This window comes from Phascolarctos cinereus, unplaced genomic scaffold, assembly GCF_003287225.1.
Source record: "Phascolarctos cinereus isolate Bilbo 61053 unplaced genomic scaffold, phaCin_HiC Scaffold_9;HRSCAF=440, whole genome shotgun sequence".
In the NCBI taxonomy this organism is placed as follows: domain Eukaryota; kingdom Metazoa; phylum Chordata; class Mammalia; order Diprotodontia; family Phascolarctidae; genus Phascolarctos; species Phascolarctos cinereus.
Window position 1 is genome coordinate 243256620 of NW_027556402.1, and position 16234 is coordinate 243272853.

General features: G+C 50.4%; 2 protein-coding genes across 3 annotated transcripts in view; both read left to right on the plus strand.

Annotated features, from left to right (window-relative positions):
• Positions 1-4301, plus strand: part of CRY2 (cryptochrome circadian regulator 2) — a 29202-nt gene extending 24901 nt beyond the window's left edge. The window contains exon 12 of one of the 2 annotated variants that reach the window (XM_021009785.2): positions 2531-4301. The gene's annotated coding sequence lies outside the window, so the exon portion shown is untranslated. The remainder of the gene's footprint in view (positions 1-2530) is intronic. The other variant, XM_021009786.2, reaches the window with a different exon arrangement.
• Positions 4302-7797: 3496 nt separating this feature from the next.
• Positions 7798-16234, plus strand: part of MAPK8IP1 (mitogen-activated protein kinase 8 interacting protein 1) — a 28511-nt gene continuing 20074 nt past the window's right edge. Inside the window, 1 exon segment of the mRNA XM_021009709.2 lies at positions 7798-8133. Coding sequence (XP_020865368.1) covers positions 8027-8133 — 107 coding nt within the window. The 5' untranslated portion in view covers positions 7798-8026.

The window sequence follows — 16234 nt, forward strand, 5'->3', positions numbered from 1 at the left end:
CCTCCTGCGGGCACAGAGCTGCCTTCGGACCTCCCCACAGAAGACTTGGGAGTAGGCACCAAAGCCCTGTCCTCCTCCCAGAGGCTGCAGCTTCTGGGCCAAGGCTCTCCAGCTCCTTTAGCTGCTGGGCCTCCACCCACTCCCCCCCAGCCCCAGCCAACAGGCCACCACCTGGCTGGAGGTGAGCCAGCCAGGACCTGGGGGGAGCTCTGGGCTTCCTGGGGGCATTGTTTAGGGAGCAGGAAGTGCCATATGTGCACAGTTGTCTAGCCTGTCCCATGCCATGATGGAAGCTTAAAACAGTCTTACCTCCCTTGTGTGCAGTCTTGTCTGCCTCATGCTATGGGCAGATTGAAAGGAGCTGGCTACCTGCAAGATGGGTTTTTCCCAGCAGGGTTTCCACCTCACCTCTTCTGACTGTGCCTCCATCATCTCTTACTGTGAGGTACGACTCACCCCTCTACTGATAACATACTGTCCTTCATCTGCTGACCCAGCATAATGACCCAGGGCCTTGTGCCTCAGTCTGTAGCCAACCTCTGCCTCATTCCACCCCAGCCCCGTGAGTTTCTGTGCAACTGGACTAGGGCAAGAGGCCCCTGGGATAGTGGGAGGCTTTCCCCAGGCCAGTGTGACTCCAAACTTAAGGGGCAGGAGGTTTTCCCTTCACAAAAGCAGCCCTGTCAGAAAGCAAGATCAGTCACTGACTGGCTTATTCAGCAAACGTTTCTCAGGAGCCCTGTCATGCAAGCCCTGGGCCAGGCCCTGGGGGACTGGGTCCTCTGGCCTGCTGCAAGGCCCTCACCGGCCCTGCCGTGTTCTAGTCTTCTCTGATCTGGTCCTGGACGTATGTGTGCCTGCTGCAGCCGCTGTCTCCTGGACCTCCCAGCTCAGCATCCCCTTTGTGTAGGAGGCCTTTCCTGGCACCCCCCCCCACCCCGCTCATAGCACGGCTGCACCTTCTCAGGATGCAAGCCCCTGGAGAGCAGGGGCTGTGGTTAGCTTTCTTTATTCCTGGTCCTTAGCGCAGTGTCTGGAATACAGTCAGTATAAAAATGCTCGCCAACGTGCTGACATTCACGTACATACCTATGTATCAGACACACAGAAGGTGTTTGCGTGAAACGGAAAGGCTTTACCAACCTTTAGTTATGGATAACCTGTACTTACTGATCGTGAAAATTGGGCTCTAGCACAGTTTGAGGAAGTGCATCTTCCCAAGCACTCACATTGTGAGCATGGCATGCCACCACAGACGACACAGAAATCCTTCTGTCTCAGCCGCCTTGCCGTCCTGGCCCCTCTCAGATAACTGCGTTCATGGAGCAATTTGAAATCTCCATAGGTTGGGGATTCCAGCTTGAGTTCCAGCCTCCAGGGTCTTTGTAATGAATGTCATAACCCACCATCCCTGTGCCCGTCAGACCCCGCGCCACCTCTCGGGATGCCTTCTTTCCATCGGCGTGATCACATACACCGACCAGCAGCCTTTGCTCATAGCATTCGGGGGGCTCATTGCTGTCTGCACTTCCTAACATCTTGAGACGTAGGCGGTGCCTTTTAGGAACTCTCTGTGCACTCAACATCTCAGGTCCCTTCCTTTCAGTCACTATGACAGAGAGGAAACTCATTCTGCTTCTTCCATCAGCTACTTCCCTCATGCCCCCGGGCATTTATCATGTGCCTTCCAGGCATTCTGCTAGGGGGGAACAAGCAGGCAGCACCTTCTTGAGTCTTCATACCACGTCCTGACCCTTCCTGTGCTGCCATCCGGTAGCTGCCCCTCCATCCAAGTCCACTCCAGTGTGCTACCGTCTTCTCGGGAGCCTCAGTGATCTTTGTCCCCAGCCTCCCTGCCCCAAAATGGCACCCCCCTTCCCAGGTTCCTCAGCTTCCTCGGCTCTGTGAGGAAGATCCCACAGATCCTGTAGGATCCCAGCCCCTTATACTTAACACGCACTCACATGCATATACATGACTGAATCTGCCCCAGGTGACAAAATTCCTCCAGTTTTGTTTCAGTGGCGCTGTATAGATAGGCCCTGGCCATCAGCCGCCTCTGCCTTCTGCTCCCAGCCGAGCGATGTCTGCATCTTCCCGAGCTGGTCCCCTTGCTCCCCTTCTCGCCCTAACCTGGGCTCCCTTGACTGTGTGTGGCAGGCAGGGCCACGAGCCCGGAGCCCACCCGGCTCCTTCCCATTTGAAGTTAGTGGTTCAGAGCTGCCTCATCCTGAGGCCCTGCCCCAAGCAGTCGTTCTCTCCTGTCTGGGAGGCGGCGTACTTTGAGTATCTGACGCCCTTGAAGCTCTGGCTCAGTAGAGCATCCCCTTGAATTTCAGCATGGCATTCCCATCCATCCTCCAAGGACAGAGCACGCTGCCCATAGCAGCAGCGCCCCCCTCGATTGTCCCCTGGCCACAGGCTGGTTGTCCTGGGGAGGGGGACAGTGGGGACGGGTCAGGGAGGGAACACTGTGCTCCTCTGGTTTGATGTTGGCTGACTGTTGCTTTTGAACTTTTTCCTCTTCCAGCTGCAGAGCTGAGCAGATGCAGAAAGACGGGCACAGGGTGACCGCGATGCCAGTAGACCACAGACTGCAGGGAAAGCAAGTCCCCTGAGAAGAGAGTGTATGTGTGTGCCTGTGTGTGTGCCCACATGTGGGGAGGAGCCAAGGAGGGGCGTGATGTGATGTGTGGTGGGGAGGAGGCCTCTTGGAGGCACCCTGGACTGCAGCTGTCCAGCCCCCCCACAAGCCCAGAGGTCGGGCCCCAGGAAGGGCCTCCAGAGCAGGTGACCTTGTCCTCCCCTTTGCTTGTATCAGGGTGCTAGGTCTGTGCTTCTGCTCCCATCAGGGCCATGATGCTGGCTAGGCCTTGTACTTGCCCAGCTTTGCCCAGACCCCAGCCCTCCAGTGCCAGGCCCTGCTGTCTGTGGTGGAGCCTGAGCATCTCCTAGATTAAGAGAGGCTGAAGCTCTCTCCTCCTCCAAGAGCAGGAGGGCTGATTGGGCATGGCATCATGCAGGGGGCTATTGGAAGACCCCTTGGGAACCTGCCCCAGTCCACTTTGCCTTGCCCTGCTCCCCGAGGACTCATTACCTCAGCTTGGGCAGCAGGTTGAATTCTTCATGGAGTTCTTGTGGTGGCCTCCCGCCCTTCTCCCACCCACCCCACCTACTGACCAGGGGCTGCCAGTCAGCCCCAGGGGGGTCATCCCCTGCTGCCTTGGACACCAAGGCCTGGGAACTGGTCAGCGCGCTGGGATGGCCAGGAAGAGTCAGCTGAGGGGAGGCCCAAATTCCAGCGGGGTCCAGTGGCCTCCTGCTTCCATCATTGTCCCCCCTCTCCGCCCCTGTTTCTTCTTCCTCCCCTACAGGGGCGAAGGCCTGCCTTGGGCTGGGTCAGAAGCCAGGGTGGAATAAAACTTGGAGTCAACTGAAGTATAATGTAACCACCTGGAAAAGTCTTCCTTCCCACTCCTGCCTCTCATGGGGCTGCAGAAAGACTCTGTGTGTGTGTGTCTGTGTGTGTGTGTTTTCTGGGTTCTGTGACACTGACCTGGTCCCAGGGCCTTGTGTCTCTTCCAACCTCCCCATAACCAGAAGCTGTGCAGCCTCCTTGGCTCCTAATACTGTCCCCTTCTGGCCTTCTTGTCCTTCATCCGCAGCTTTTCGCCACCTTCTTCCTGAAACTTCCCCCAACTCTTGTCCAAACCATTGCTCATTTTCTCTAGAAATGCACTTTGTCCCAGAGGGGGTCATGAGAGTAAAGGAGCAGTGGGAAGTGGGGCTTAGTATAGACCAAGGCTCTACACTCCCTGCTGACTGGGGGCCACTGCTGCTGACGGGGCACAGACCGGTCTGATGGTGTGCGAGAAGATGGAGCAGCAGCCTCAGAGTGGGGGTCCGGGTCAGATAACTCTGCTGGTTCCCTCTCCCCATCTCATTCGATAGTTGTAACCCCCCCCAAAGAAAGCAAAACCCCTAGTCCTCTGCCCCCCACCCCCTCCTTAATTTATTGGTGCGTGTAGCCTGTCCCCAGTCTGCGCTGCTGATGAAGCAGGATGAGCCTTCTCCAGACCTGGATTCACCCTCCCTCCCCTACCTTAGACTGGCCTCCAAGGCTCACTGCACCAAGATTTTCCCCAGCTCGTTCTTCAGGGAACCCTGAGCATTGACGGCAATGGGCCCAGTGCCCTTTGCACAGAGACTTCAGAAGCTGCTCTCTGTTGTTGGAAAGGCATGTTGTTTCTCCCGTGGTCTGCCTGTAAAATGTATTTTTGTTTTATAAACGTCCGACCTTGCCTGTGCTGTGGCTGTGCTGTCTGTCCCGTCGGCTGCCAGGGGTGGGCATGGCTGTCACTGCTCTGGTGGAGAAAGTTGTTCCCCAGACTTGAGGTTGGGGGAGGCAAATTCTGCTTGGCCGCAAGCCTGGGCCCAAGGTAGGATCCCTTAGTACAGCTGTAGCACCCTCGAGGGGACAGAAAAGTCCTGGCTGCTTCTGTAGCCCGAGAACCTTGAATTCAGTGGTGGGGTCTTAGCACCCTTATCTGCTGGCCTTTGCTGCAGCCTTGTTGCTGCACCTGCCTGGAGAGCCCCCAGCCACCATCAGGACAGCGTGCTTCTGGTCTTGGTCCAGTAGTGCCATGGCAACCCAACCTTCAACTTCCTAGTCACTAATAAGTCAGCTGGGCCAAGCACTGGCCTCTCTAGATGCCAAGACTGTGTAGCCCAGCGGGGAAGGTGGTGTCCCTCCCTCGTTCTTGGAGCTGGACCTGAGCAGTAGCCTTTTTTAAACTAGTCTTGGGCCAGCTTTCCTTTTATCTGTGTGTGGACTGGATTCTAAGATCATAAGGGCTAGTTTAGGGCATGAATGGGTAGGGGGAATGGAGCTGGGAGGGAAAGAAATCCTCACCTCCCCATTTCCTCCAAGAGGCCTCACAGGGCACAGAGGCCAGGATGGGAACAAACCCCATATACCCATACCTCCAGAAATACTGGACAGCCATGGTTCCCACAGAGGGAACTGCACTACGGAGGTTGAGAAGGCCCATGGGAAGAGGGCCCAGTATTCTAGCGGCAGTGCAGTGATAGAGCCTAATCCTTCAGGATGAGAGTGGGCCACCCAGCCTGCTGAATTCTAGGAATGTTCTCTGCAGATGCTTTTGGTCTGACTGTTCTTAGCAGTGTTCCATCCATGGAGCCAGTGTCTGTGGGGGTTTGTGCCAAGCAACCAAGTCAACAAATGTTGATTAAGCACAATTATCATATACAAGGGACTAAGCCAGGGCTGCATAAGCTAAGGTAGGACACCAGCTGCCCTAAGGAGCTCAGAATCTGCAATCGGAGGGTAGAAAGGACAAGACCCCAAATGACAGGGACATAAGGATAATGGACAAAGCTCTGAGAAAATTGAAGAACAAGGTTGGAGAGCTCTTCAGAGGAAAAGGTGGCACTTGAGTTGGCCTTGGCAGACACTTAATGCTGGGTGTGAGACCGTGAGCAGAAGCATGGACATCTGAAAGGGCAGCATAGATGCAAGATAGAAGGGATATAGAATGGGGTGAGGCTGAAAAGCACCTTGGGGAGGACTTTGAATGCTGGGATCAGGAGTTTGCACATTGAGTAGGTAGTGGGGATCACATCCCCCTCCCTCTTTTATTAAGCAGTACCTATTAGTCACTTAAGGTTGGGTAAGCTGGGGGGGGGTGCTCGCTCCGTCATCTCTCTTTAGGTGTCAGAAGGCAGAGATGAGAAAGTTACAACATTCAAGTCCTACAGAAATCCTAGGGTTAGGGGAAGGAGGAACCTCTTGGCCCAGCCCCCTCACTCTACCAAGGCCCACAGAGATGTAGTTACTTGCCTAAGGCCATAGAAATGAGCAACAAAGATTTGGAACCAGTTTTGACTTCAAGTGCAGCATTCATTCTAGGACTTAGCAGGAGCCCACTGGGGTGAAGATGCTTTCTTGGAGCCAGACTGTTGAAGCCTGGGAAAGCAGGAGGCTGTTCTGGGGTTCATAGGGGAGTAGAGGTGTGGATGCTGAGATAACAGACATCCAGTACATAATCCTTGGGTCAGGAAACCCCAATCAACTGTAGGGCTGGAGCCTGTTACAGGCTGCAGGGGCCCTGGTCTTTGCCAGCATCCACAGTAATAAGCTGGCTCATTAGGTGAATTTCCATAGGAAGCTCATTGGGTGTATTTTAGGAGCTCCCAGGGCCAAAGAGCATAGGTGCCAGTCTCTGGAGAGGAGAGAGCCAAGGTAGGTATACCAGGAACGAGCGACTCAGCCTAGGCTTTGTGTCGGTGGAGGCCTCAAAGAAGAAAAAATAACAGAAATAATCTCAAATGACTAAGAGGTAGGAGAACCCTAGAATCTGAAACAAGACTCAGAAAGTCATGAAATTAATGGGTGGATATTCAGGAGGCAGAGCCTGTGCCCTGGCAGAGAAGAGAGTTTGTTAGCCTAAAGAGAAGCACTTTACAAAGAGCAAAAGCTATGGAGGTGCTAAGAGAGTCAGAGAGTGAGAAAACCAGAGATATTGCTGACAGCCTTGGGGGTAGGGAAGTCTGAGGAGACTTGAACTAGGAAAGAGAGGATACAGTATCTCTAGTCTGGAACTGATCTGGGGCTAGGAGGTGGGAAAGGACCAGGACTGGGAAGGGGACTTCAGAGGCCAGGAGAAGAAGCCCCAGGGGAGGGCAAGAAGCAGCTCGATGTAGTGGAGAGAGCATTGTCCTTGGAATAAAGAGATCCGGGTTCGAGTCAAACCTGCCACCCCATGAGCAGTGGGACCTTGCAAATTCTACAGCCCAAGGGCCTCTCCAGACCCACATTTCTCTCTAAAGTGGGGGTAGTTAGAGTTGATTTCTGTGGTCCTTTCCAGCCTCTAACACTCGAGCCTATAACAGAGTCCAGATTTCTGGGACCAAAGGTTATCCAAGGTATTCGAGGAAGAAATGGATCCGAGTGGGGAGACGTGTATCCGGATCACCTTCTCCACCTCGTCACTTCCCCCACTCCCCTTTCCTCATTTTGTATGTGCAGCTCCGAAAACGAAGGGACCTTAGAGAACGTGTAGTCTTATCCCTCATTTTACATGCAGAGGCCCAGATGAAACTGAGGCCCAGACCGGAAAGGGACTTGTCTGGGGCCCCCACGGAGAGTAAGTGGAGGAGGCGCGAGGTTCCAGACCTAGGGCTCTTTCCACTCCACCTGAGCTCCAGTGGAGAAGACTGTGAAGGTCCCACATAAACAACAGGCTTTTGAATCTCAGTAATTCTGCATATTTTTTTTCAGGGAAGGGAATAATCTCTGAGATATTCTGAGGCTTGACAACTCCCCCAAAATAGAGTGCACAGGTTGGGGGTGGAAACAGGATTGTAAGTAACCACAAAAAGGGCTGTTTCAGAACATTGGAGAGCGGCGGCGGCGCAACCCCGCGGTATTGGAGGTTGCAGAGGTGCGGAGGAGGAGAGGAGAGGAGAGGAGAGAGCGGAGGAGAGGACACAGCGTTTCCTCTCTCTGTCCCTCAGTGTCCCTCCCACCCAGCCAATTCCAACGCTGGGACCCTCTCCAGTCCCTGCCTCCACCAAGTTCTCGGCTGCCCAGGCTGCCCCCGTACCTGGTTGCAGATGCCCAGCCCCAAGACTAGGGAGCCCAGGACTGTGGGTGTGGCTGAGCCTTCCGCAGGTGCGCCCCGCCCCTTTCTCCTCCTCCTCCCCTCCGGGTGCCGGGAGGCTACAGCAGCAGCTTTCTCCGCCCCACTCCTCTTCCTCCTCCCCCTGCCCCTCTTTCTCCCCCTCCCTTTCCTCCTCCCCCTCCTCCTCTCTCTCCTCTCCCTCCTCCACCTTCTTTCCCTCCTCCCCCTCTTCCATTTCCTCCTCCCCCTCCTCTTCCCCCTCTTCCTCTTCCCCCTCTTCCTCCTTCTCCTCCTCCTTCTCCTCCTCCTCCTTCTTTCCCTTCTCCTCCTCCTCTTCTCTGGCTCGCTCCGCCCGCCCGGATGGCCTGGGCTGCGCCGGGAGAATGGCGGAGCGAGAAAGCGGAGGGCGCGCTGGGGGCGGGGGCGCCGCGTCCACGCCCGGGGCCTCCCCATTCCTGGGGTTGCACATCGTGTCGCCTCCCAATTTCAGGTGAGAAGCTCGAGGGCCCCAGGGCGCGCATCCCCGCCACCCACTCTCCCCTCCTCGCCTAACCTGGGGTAACTAGGGATCCCCTTCTCCCCCATCCTGGACAGCAGCCTCTACCCCTAACCCAGGAGCAAGCCCCTCCCGTCTTGGAGCTGTACCGGACGGGCCGGGGGTCGGTATTAGGATAGGGAGGCTGGGGCACCAAGGAGGAAGAAGAGGGTGCCGGATGCCATTTCCCAGGCTCGCTCTGGGTCCCCCTTCCCCTCCGCCAGAATTGGAGGTGGGGTCAGCGGGCGGGGGGGCTTCAGACGAGGTGGAGAGGGTAAGGATTCTGGACCACCGACCCGGATCACCAGTTCACGTTAGGCTCCCTTGGTTGGTGGTTACGGGACTTCCTAGGGGGGAGAAGGCCGGTGCTTGGCCCTTAGAATGAAGGGGCCTCAGAGCCACGTGTCCTTGTCTCTCCCCCCACAACCACCACCACCATCGGGAGGCTGAGGTCTGTGCTGGGCAAAGCTGGCCTCTGACTGACGGTATATGAGGTGAAGGGAGATTAAGCAAGGCATACTGGGAACAGGGGGGAGGTGGACATTGAGTCTGGAGTAAGAAAACCCAGCCTTAAACCCAGCTCTGCCCTTTTATTGTGTGTGGCCGTAGGTAAGTCACTTCCTGTGAGTCTCAGCTTCTTCATCAATCAAGGTGATTGGACTAAATGATCTCCAAGGTACCGTCCAGTTCTAAATCTTAGGAGCCTATAAAGATAGAAGGGCCCCAGGAGAGTAGGGAGAGAGCCCTAGATCTAATCCCTGGAGTAATCTCTGAGATGCTCTGAGGGCTGACAACTCCCCCAAATGGGTTGGACCAAGTGGGGAGCCAGGATGGCAGCTGAGCACATAAAAGGTGGTTTAAGCACCTTGGAGAGCGACAGGGACTCTTTGGACGGCTTTCTCCCCTCCCCCTCCAAGAGAAAGAAGTGAGGTAAGTCTCTGGACCCACTTGCGCTGGGCTCTATTCTAGCGCCTCTGTATTGGACTCAGACCTCGGGAATCTCTCTCACACGGACTGAGCACTGTCCCTTGGCAGACATTTCATCTGGGGAGGACAGCCAAAGGAAGAGGAAGGAGGAGAGAAAAGGCTATTTTCCCTGTTTCCCCTACCCCCATCATAGGCAGCTCCAAGCAGTCCTGGGAAGGTAGTTCAGGATCAGAAGGGACAAGTTGTTTTCAGAGATTTTTTTTTTTTTTTGCTCAGCCTGGATTGAGTCTGGGAGACTCTTATAAAGGACCCTCATCTCTGGACCTTCTTTCCCTCTTGGAGCTGCCCTAGAATATATCCTGGTCCATAAAGAGTATATAGGTCAAGGCGGTGGGGGTGGGGGTGGGGGGAACAGAACAGGAAGTAGGAAATGTATGTGTGTTCAGATAAGTGGGAGGTGTGAGTTCCAGTGGCTGAATTCTGTCATTATTATGTCATTCTCCATCACCAGCACCCCACCCCCAGCCCCCAACCCCAGGAGTTTTATGAGAGAGAGCAGCATGTCTACAAAGTGCTTGGAGATCCTTGGAGAAAGATGTTCAAATAAACATCATTGTTCTTTCTCCTGCTAATAATCCTTCCCTTCTCCCATGACACTAGCTCTCCCCACCCCCGCCTGGCAGCCTGATCCCAGCTGGGGCCCAGTGCCTGAAGGTTCCTGTGTCTGTGTCTGTCTCCTCCTGCTAGCACATGCCAGAGACTGAAGGCCCCCGGAGGGTCACTAATGGTGCCTTCCAGCCACAGGGGCCCTTGAGACTTCAAGTCTGGTGAAGGGGATGAGAGTGGGGAGGGGCTTGGAGAGACTTAGCACCTGAGCCACAGTGGCAGTCTGAGATGGGGAACTCATTGCTAATGAGATTGAGGTCATGGGGTGGATCCCTGCAGGCTCCCCAGATAGCTGCCTACCTGGGGGCCTGGGGGAAAGACCGTGGATGGCTCATGCAGCCCAGCTCCACTGGGGGTGGGGTGCAGATAGCAGAGTGTGAGGATTATGATCTACCAAGTTCCAAGGAAGGAGATTCTTGCTTCAAGGCATCAGGCACACTTTGCAATCCAGCTGTTTCCTTCTTCTCTATCCCCTCTACCATCCCTTTGCTCTCGCTTCTCAAATCCTCTCAACTTCTTTCTCCCTGACCCTCTTCCTCCCCCCTTCCTCAGCCCTACAGTGGCCAAGGATGATAATCCCAGTGGCCCTGACACCAAGGTCTTCACAGTCTACAGAGCATTTCCTTCACAGCTCTGTGAGGTAGAAGGACCAAGTATTGTCACCCCAATTTTCATTTAAGGAAGTTGAGACTCAATTAAGACTTCATGGCATTGTGGTGTAGATTTGGGTTAGGAGCCCCAAGTTCAAATTCCAGCTCAACCAATTACTAGTGTGACCTTGGGCAAGTGGCCTCTCTGAGCCTCAATTTCCTCATCTGTAAAATGGGAATAATATAATACTTGCATTTGTTTCCTAATGAATAGACTTAAAGACCTATAGAAATAAGTTGGTCCTTTAAATGACTTACCCACAGTCAAAGAGTTGGTAAGGGGCAGATTTAGGTTTTGAATCCAAATTTCCTGATACTAAGTTAGCTTCTCTTTTCACAGCTACTTCTTAGTGTGTTGGAGAATGTGAAGACATTAGAGCTTTGGAAGGCAGGAGAGCAATCATCTGGTTTAACCCTTTCATTTTACAGATGGGGAAACAAAGGCCAAATGCCTTGCTCAAAGTTGCATAGCAAGTTAGTGGAAGACAGCCTAGATTTTCCCAGGGGTCGCTGGTCCAACGTCCATGCCATGGCCAGAGTTAGGGAGGGAAGAAGAGAGGAGAGAAAGTCACTGTGGGGAGGCCTGGGTGTAGGAGTTAGGAATGAGAAGGAATCATGAGAGGCCTGAAGAAGACCCCTGTTCCCAGAGAGGTAAGAAAGCACCAGTTGCCCCAAAGCTAATGCTTCCTTCCTCTTGAAATGTCAGAGAAGACAATAAAGAGGATTTTCCCATTTCAAAGATGGAGAGACCTAGACACAAAGGACTGGGGAGAGAGACCCCTATAAAGATCAGGCTGAAGGAGTGGTGATGGTGGGGGAGGAGAAATGGGAACTGGAACCCAATAGGAAGAAGGCTAGAAAGGTCTTCAAAAAGAGAAAATTGGAGGTCAGTCAATGAGCATTTATAAAGCTCTTACTATGTGCCAGGTACTGTGCCAAGCATGGGTGATGCAAAGAATAGCAAAAACACAGTCCCTCCCTTGAAGAAGTAGACATATAAATAACTTGGTACAGACAAGATATAGATAGATGAAGAGATTCTCTCTCTACATAGATATATAGGTATAGATATATAGAATCGGATACAGACAAAATCAGAGAAGGATGAGAGAGAGAGAGAGAGAGAGAGAGAGAGAGAGAGAGAGAGAGAGAGAGAGAGAGAGAGAGAGAGAGAGAGAGAGAGAGTCAGTGATTATAGGGTAATCTGCAATTGGAAAGCATTTCTAGCTGGGGGGACTGGGAGAGGGCTACTGCAGAATGTGAGATTTGCACTGAGTCTTGAAGGAAGCCAGGGATGCTAGATAGAGCTAAGGAGGGAAAACACATCCATAAGAAGGCATAGATATGTTTGATGACGGAGTGACGTTTTAAGGGAATTACAAGTAGATCAGTGTCATGGATTGTTGAATGTGTATGTGGAAAACTAGAAGGCTAGAAAGATAGGCAGAGGCAAAGTTATAAAGGGCTCTAAGTGATAGAAGATTTTGTGTTTGATCCAGGAGAACATAGGGAGCCCTTGACATTTATTAAGTGCAGAGGAGCGTGGTCAGACTTGTGCTTTAGAAATGTCACCTTATTAGCTGAATGGAGAATGGATTGTGGTGAAGGAGAAATTGGAGGCTGGCAGACCAGTTAGAGGCTATTGCAATAGCCCAAGCAAAAGGTGGTGAAGGCCTGAACTTAGAGGGTGACTGTGTGAGTGGAGAGAAGGTGACATGTGAGAGATGTTGCTTAGGTTGGAGGAGCATGGGGAGAGAGAGAAGCTGAGGATGATACTGAGGCTGTGAGCTTGGAAGATTGGGGTGCCCTCCACAGTGGCAGGGAAGTGTGGTGAGCTACTGGTGCAGAATAAAGTGTACATTATCAGAGTGGTCAGTGGATTGTTTTATTTCACACTGTAGTTCTTTGTTCTAATGGTGGATGGTAGTATGTGTATGTTCAGTTGTTTTTCAGTTGGGTCCAACTCTTTGTGAGCCTATTTGGGGTTTTCTTGGTAAAGATACTGGAGCGATTTGCCATTTCCTTCTCCAGCTCATTTTACAGATGAGGAAATTGAGGCAAACAGGGTTAAATGACTTGCCCAGGGTCACACAGCTAGGAAATGTCTGAGACTGGATTTGAACTCAAGTCTTTCTGACTCTAGGACTGGGACTATCCATTGCACCACCTAGCTGTCCTTTTTAATATTACCTTTTCATAAATACACATTTTTTTAATGTCAGGAATCTCTGCTCCCAATCACCCATAGGCATTTTATTTTGTGGCAAATCATGTGAGAAAGAATATGGGGTAGTGGATACAGAACTGACCTCAGGGCTAGCTGGCCCATGTTTGAGTTTACCTTCTGACATGTCCTGGCCAGGTGACTCTGCAAGTTACTTGACCTTTTAAGGTCCCACGCAACTCCCTGTCATTACGAATGATCAGCCAGTTGGCGATCTGCATTGGTAGAGAGTTACTCCACTAGGACCTGCCTATGCCAATGAAATCCCAGATCTCTTTGCTCCCACCCCCAATCAAGGGATGTGCATTTGGGCCACCTCTGGGCTCTTAATCATGGCTGAAGTGACAGTAACAGTGTGAGCCTATCTCAGGCACCTGCCCCTTCCTCCTTCTGTTCCCCTTCTCTGTTATGGCATTACCTCCCTAGCCTCCACCTCTGGGAGCTAAGGAACCTGGGTTCCCTCCTGAGGGAAACAACCCTCGAAGAAGGCAACCTCTCCATGGAATAAACACCATCTTTGGAGTCAAAGGAGCTAGCTCTGCTATTGAAGGCTTGGGACAAGTCCTTACGTGACTTGGGAAAATTCCCTAACCTCTGTGGACCTCGGTTTCTTCAACCACAAAATGAGGAGGTTGGTTCAGTTTGAAGTATCACATTTACCACAAGCTGGACGCTTCCAGAGTGGGATAGCCAGGACAGTGGGTGGGATGGAGACTCTGACGTGTGTGGGTCATTTATTTCCAATTTTTAATTTTAATTTTTTTTAGTTTTTCAACATTCACTTTTATAAGATTTTGAGTTCTAAATTTCTTTTTCTCCCTCCCTCCCCAAGACAGCAAGCAATCTGATGTAGGCTATACATGTACAATCATATTAAATATATTTCCGCATTAGTCATGTTGTGAAAGAAGAATCAGAACAAAAGGGGGAAACCATGAGAAAGAAAAAAAGAGAAAATAGTATGTTTTGATTTGCATTCAGACTCCATAGTTTTTTCTCTGGATGTGGATAGCATTTTCCATCTTGAGTCTTTTGGAATTGTCTTAGATCATTGCATTGCTCAGAAGAGCTAAGTCTATCAGAGTTAGTCATCACACAATGTTGCTGTTACTGTCTGCAATGTTCTCCTGGTTCTGCTCACTTTATCTAGCATCAGTTCATGAAAGTCTTTTCAGGTTTTTCTGAAATCATCATTTCTTATAGCGCAACAGTATGCCATCACATTTATATACCACAACTTGGTCAGCCATTCCCCAGTTGATGGGCATCCTCTCAGTTTCCAATTCTTTGCTGCCACAAAAAGAGCTGCTGTAAATATTTTTGTATGTGGGTCTTTTCCCCTTTTTATGATCTCTTTGGGATACAGACTTAGTAGTGGTATTTCTGTGTCAAAGATATGCAGTTTTGTAGCCCTTTAGGCAAAGTTCCAAATTGCTCTCCAGAAGGGCTGGATCAGTTCACAACTCCACCAATAATGCATTAGTGTTCCAATTTTTCCCACATTGTCTCCACCATTTATCGTTTTCTTTTTTTTTTTTGTCACAGCAGCCAATCTGATAGGTGTGAAGTGGTACCTCAGAGGTGTTTTAATTTGCCTTTCTCTAATCAATATCACTATTTATATTTATTTATATTATATTATTTATATTAATATAATTTTTATATATATATTTATTTAAATATTTATATATTTAGAGTGTTTTTTCATAGGACTATAGATAACATGTGGGTCATTTAAAGGAAAGGGCACATGATTAGCCTGAGGAAGAGAAGACTCAGGGAAGGACGTCAGAGCTGTCTTAAATATTGGAAAGGCTGGCCCTGTTGAAGAGAATTAGACTAATTCTGCTTGGCCCCAGAAGGAAGAACAGGACCAGTGATTAGAAGTTGGAGAGAGGCAGAATTTGGCTTGAGGTAGCAAAAAATTTCCTGACAATTGGATCTACCCCAAAATAGAATGGATTGCCTGAAGAGGTGGTGAGCTCCCCATCGTCTGATGTCTCCAAGAAGAGCATGGATGATCATTTATTGAAGATATTATAGAGGAGATTCCTGTTTGGGTTGATGGGTTTGGGCTAGAAGACCTCTGAGACCTGTTCTAGCTTTGATTCTGTGAGCTCTTTCAGGCCATGCTGACATGAGAGGGACTGCAGGGCCTACATTTTCATTCATTCAATAATTACTGAAGGTCTTCTCCAAGGCCAGCCCTGAGCCAGGGCCTCAGGAGCCCACCCCCTGGACATGAAGATAAGACACCTCCATAGAAGAGGACTGTAAAACAACCAGAAAGAATTGGAGAATAGGCCAGCTGGGTGATGCAGTGGATAGAACACTAGGCCTGGCCTCAGACACTTTCTAGCTCTGTGACCCTGGGCAAGTCACTTCACCCTGTTTGCCTCAGTTTCCTCATTTGTAGAATGAGATGGAGAAGGAAATGGCAAACCACTCCAGTATCTTTGCCTAGAAAACCCCAAATGGGGTCACCAAGAGTCAGACACAACTGAAAAATGACTGAACCACACAAAATAGGAATAATGGACCTTTCATTGTCTATTTCAATTGGGAGGAAAGCACCTTATAAATATTACAAGTCCTATAGTGTTTTGAGTTATTATTATTATTCCCATTTTCCAGCCGAGCACATAGAGAAGAGAAGGTAAGCCACTTCCTTTAGGTCACAGGACTAGTAACTATGGGGCCAAGATTGGAACCCAGGTCTCCTGACTCTTGGCTCAGGACTTTTTCTGTCATACTAGATTGTATCAAGCCCTTATTCAGAGACTAACAACAACAACAACAACAACAATAATAATAATAATAATAATAATAATAACAGCTAACATTTATGTGGCACTTACTGTGTGCCAGGTACTGTGCTAGGCACTTTATAACTATCATCATATTTGAGCTGCACAACCACCCTGGAAGGCAGGTTCTCTTACCATCCCCATTTTACCAGTGAAGAAACTGAGGCAAACAGAGGTTAAGTGACTTGTCCAAGGTCACCCAGCTAATAAAGGTCTGTTGCCATATTTGAACTCAGATCTTCCTGGGTCCAGGCCTGGCCCTCTATCCACTGCACCATCTAGCTTTCCCTATTGACTGTTATTTTAAACAAGGCTAATTATTTGGTTCCCCAAACCACAGCAAATCAGAAGCAGAGAATGAGGAGGGAAGACAGACACCCTTACAGCGAGAAGCAGCTGCTGACAGGAGGCAGATAGACAAACTATGAAAAGAAGACGCAAGAACTAACATAGAAGCCCAAAGAGCTAATACATCTTTTTTTTTTAATTAATTAATTTATTTTTAGTTTTCAACAATCACTTCCATAAGCTTTGGAGTTTTAAATTTTCTCCTCCTCCCTTCCTGCCTCCCTCCCCAAGATGGCATATAATCTGATATATACATTCCTATAGACATCCTATATCCAATATACATTCTTCATATACATTCCTATTAAACATATTTTCACCTTAGTCATGTTGTAAAGAAGAATTAGAACCAATAGGAGGAAGCAAAAGAAAAAAGAAACAATACAAAACAAGAAAGAAAAATAGCAAATAGTATGCTTCAATCTGCATTCAAA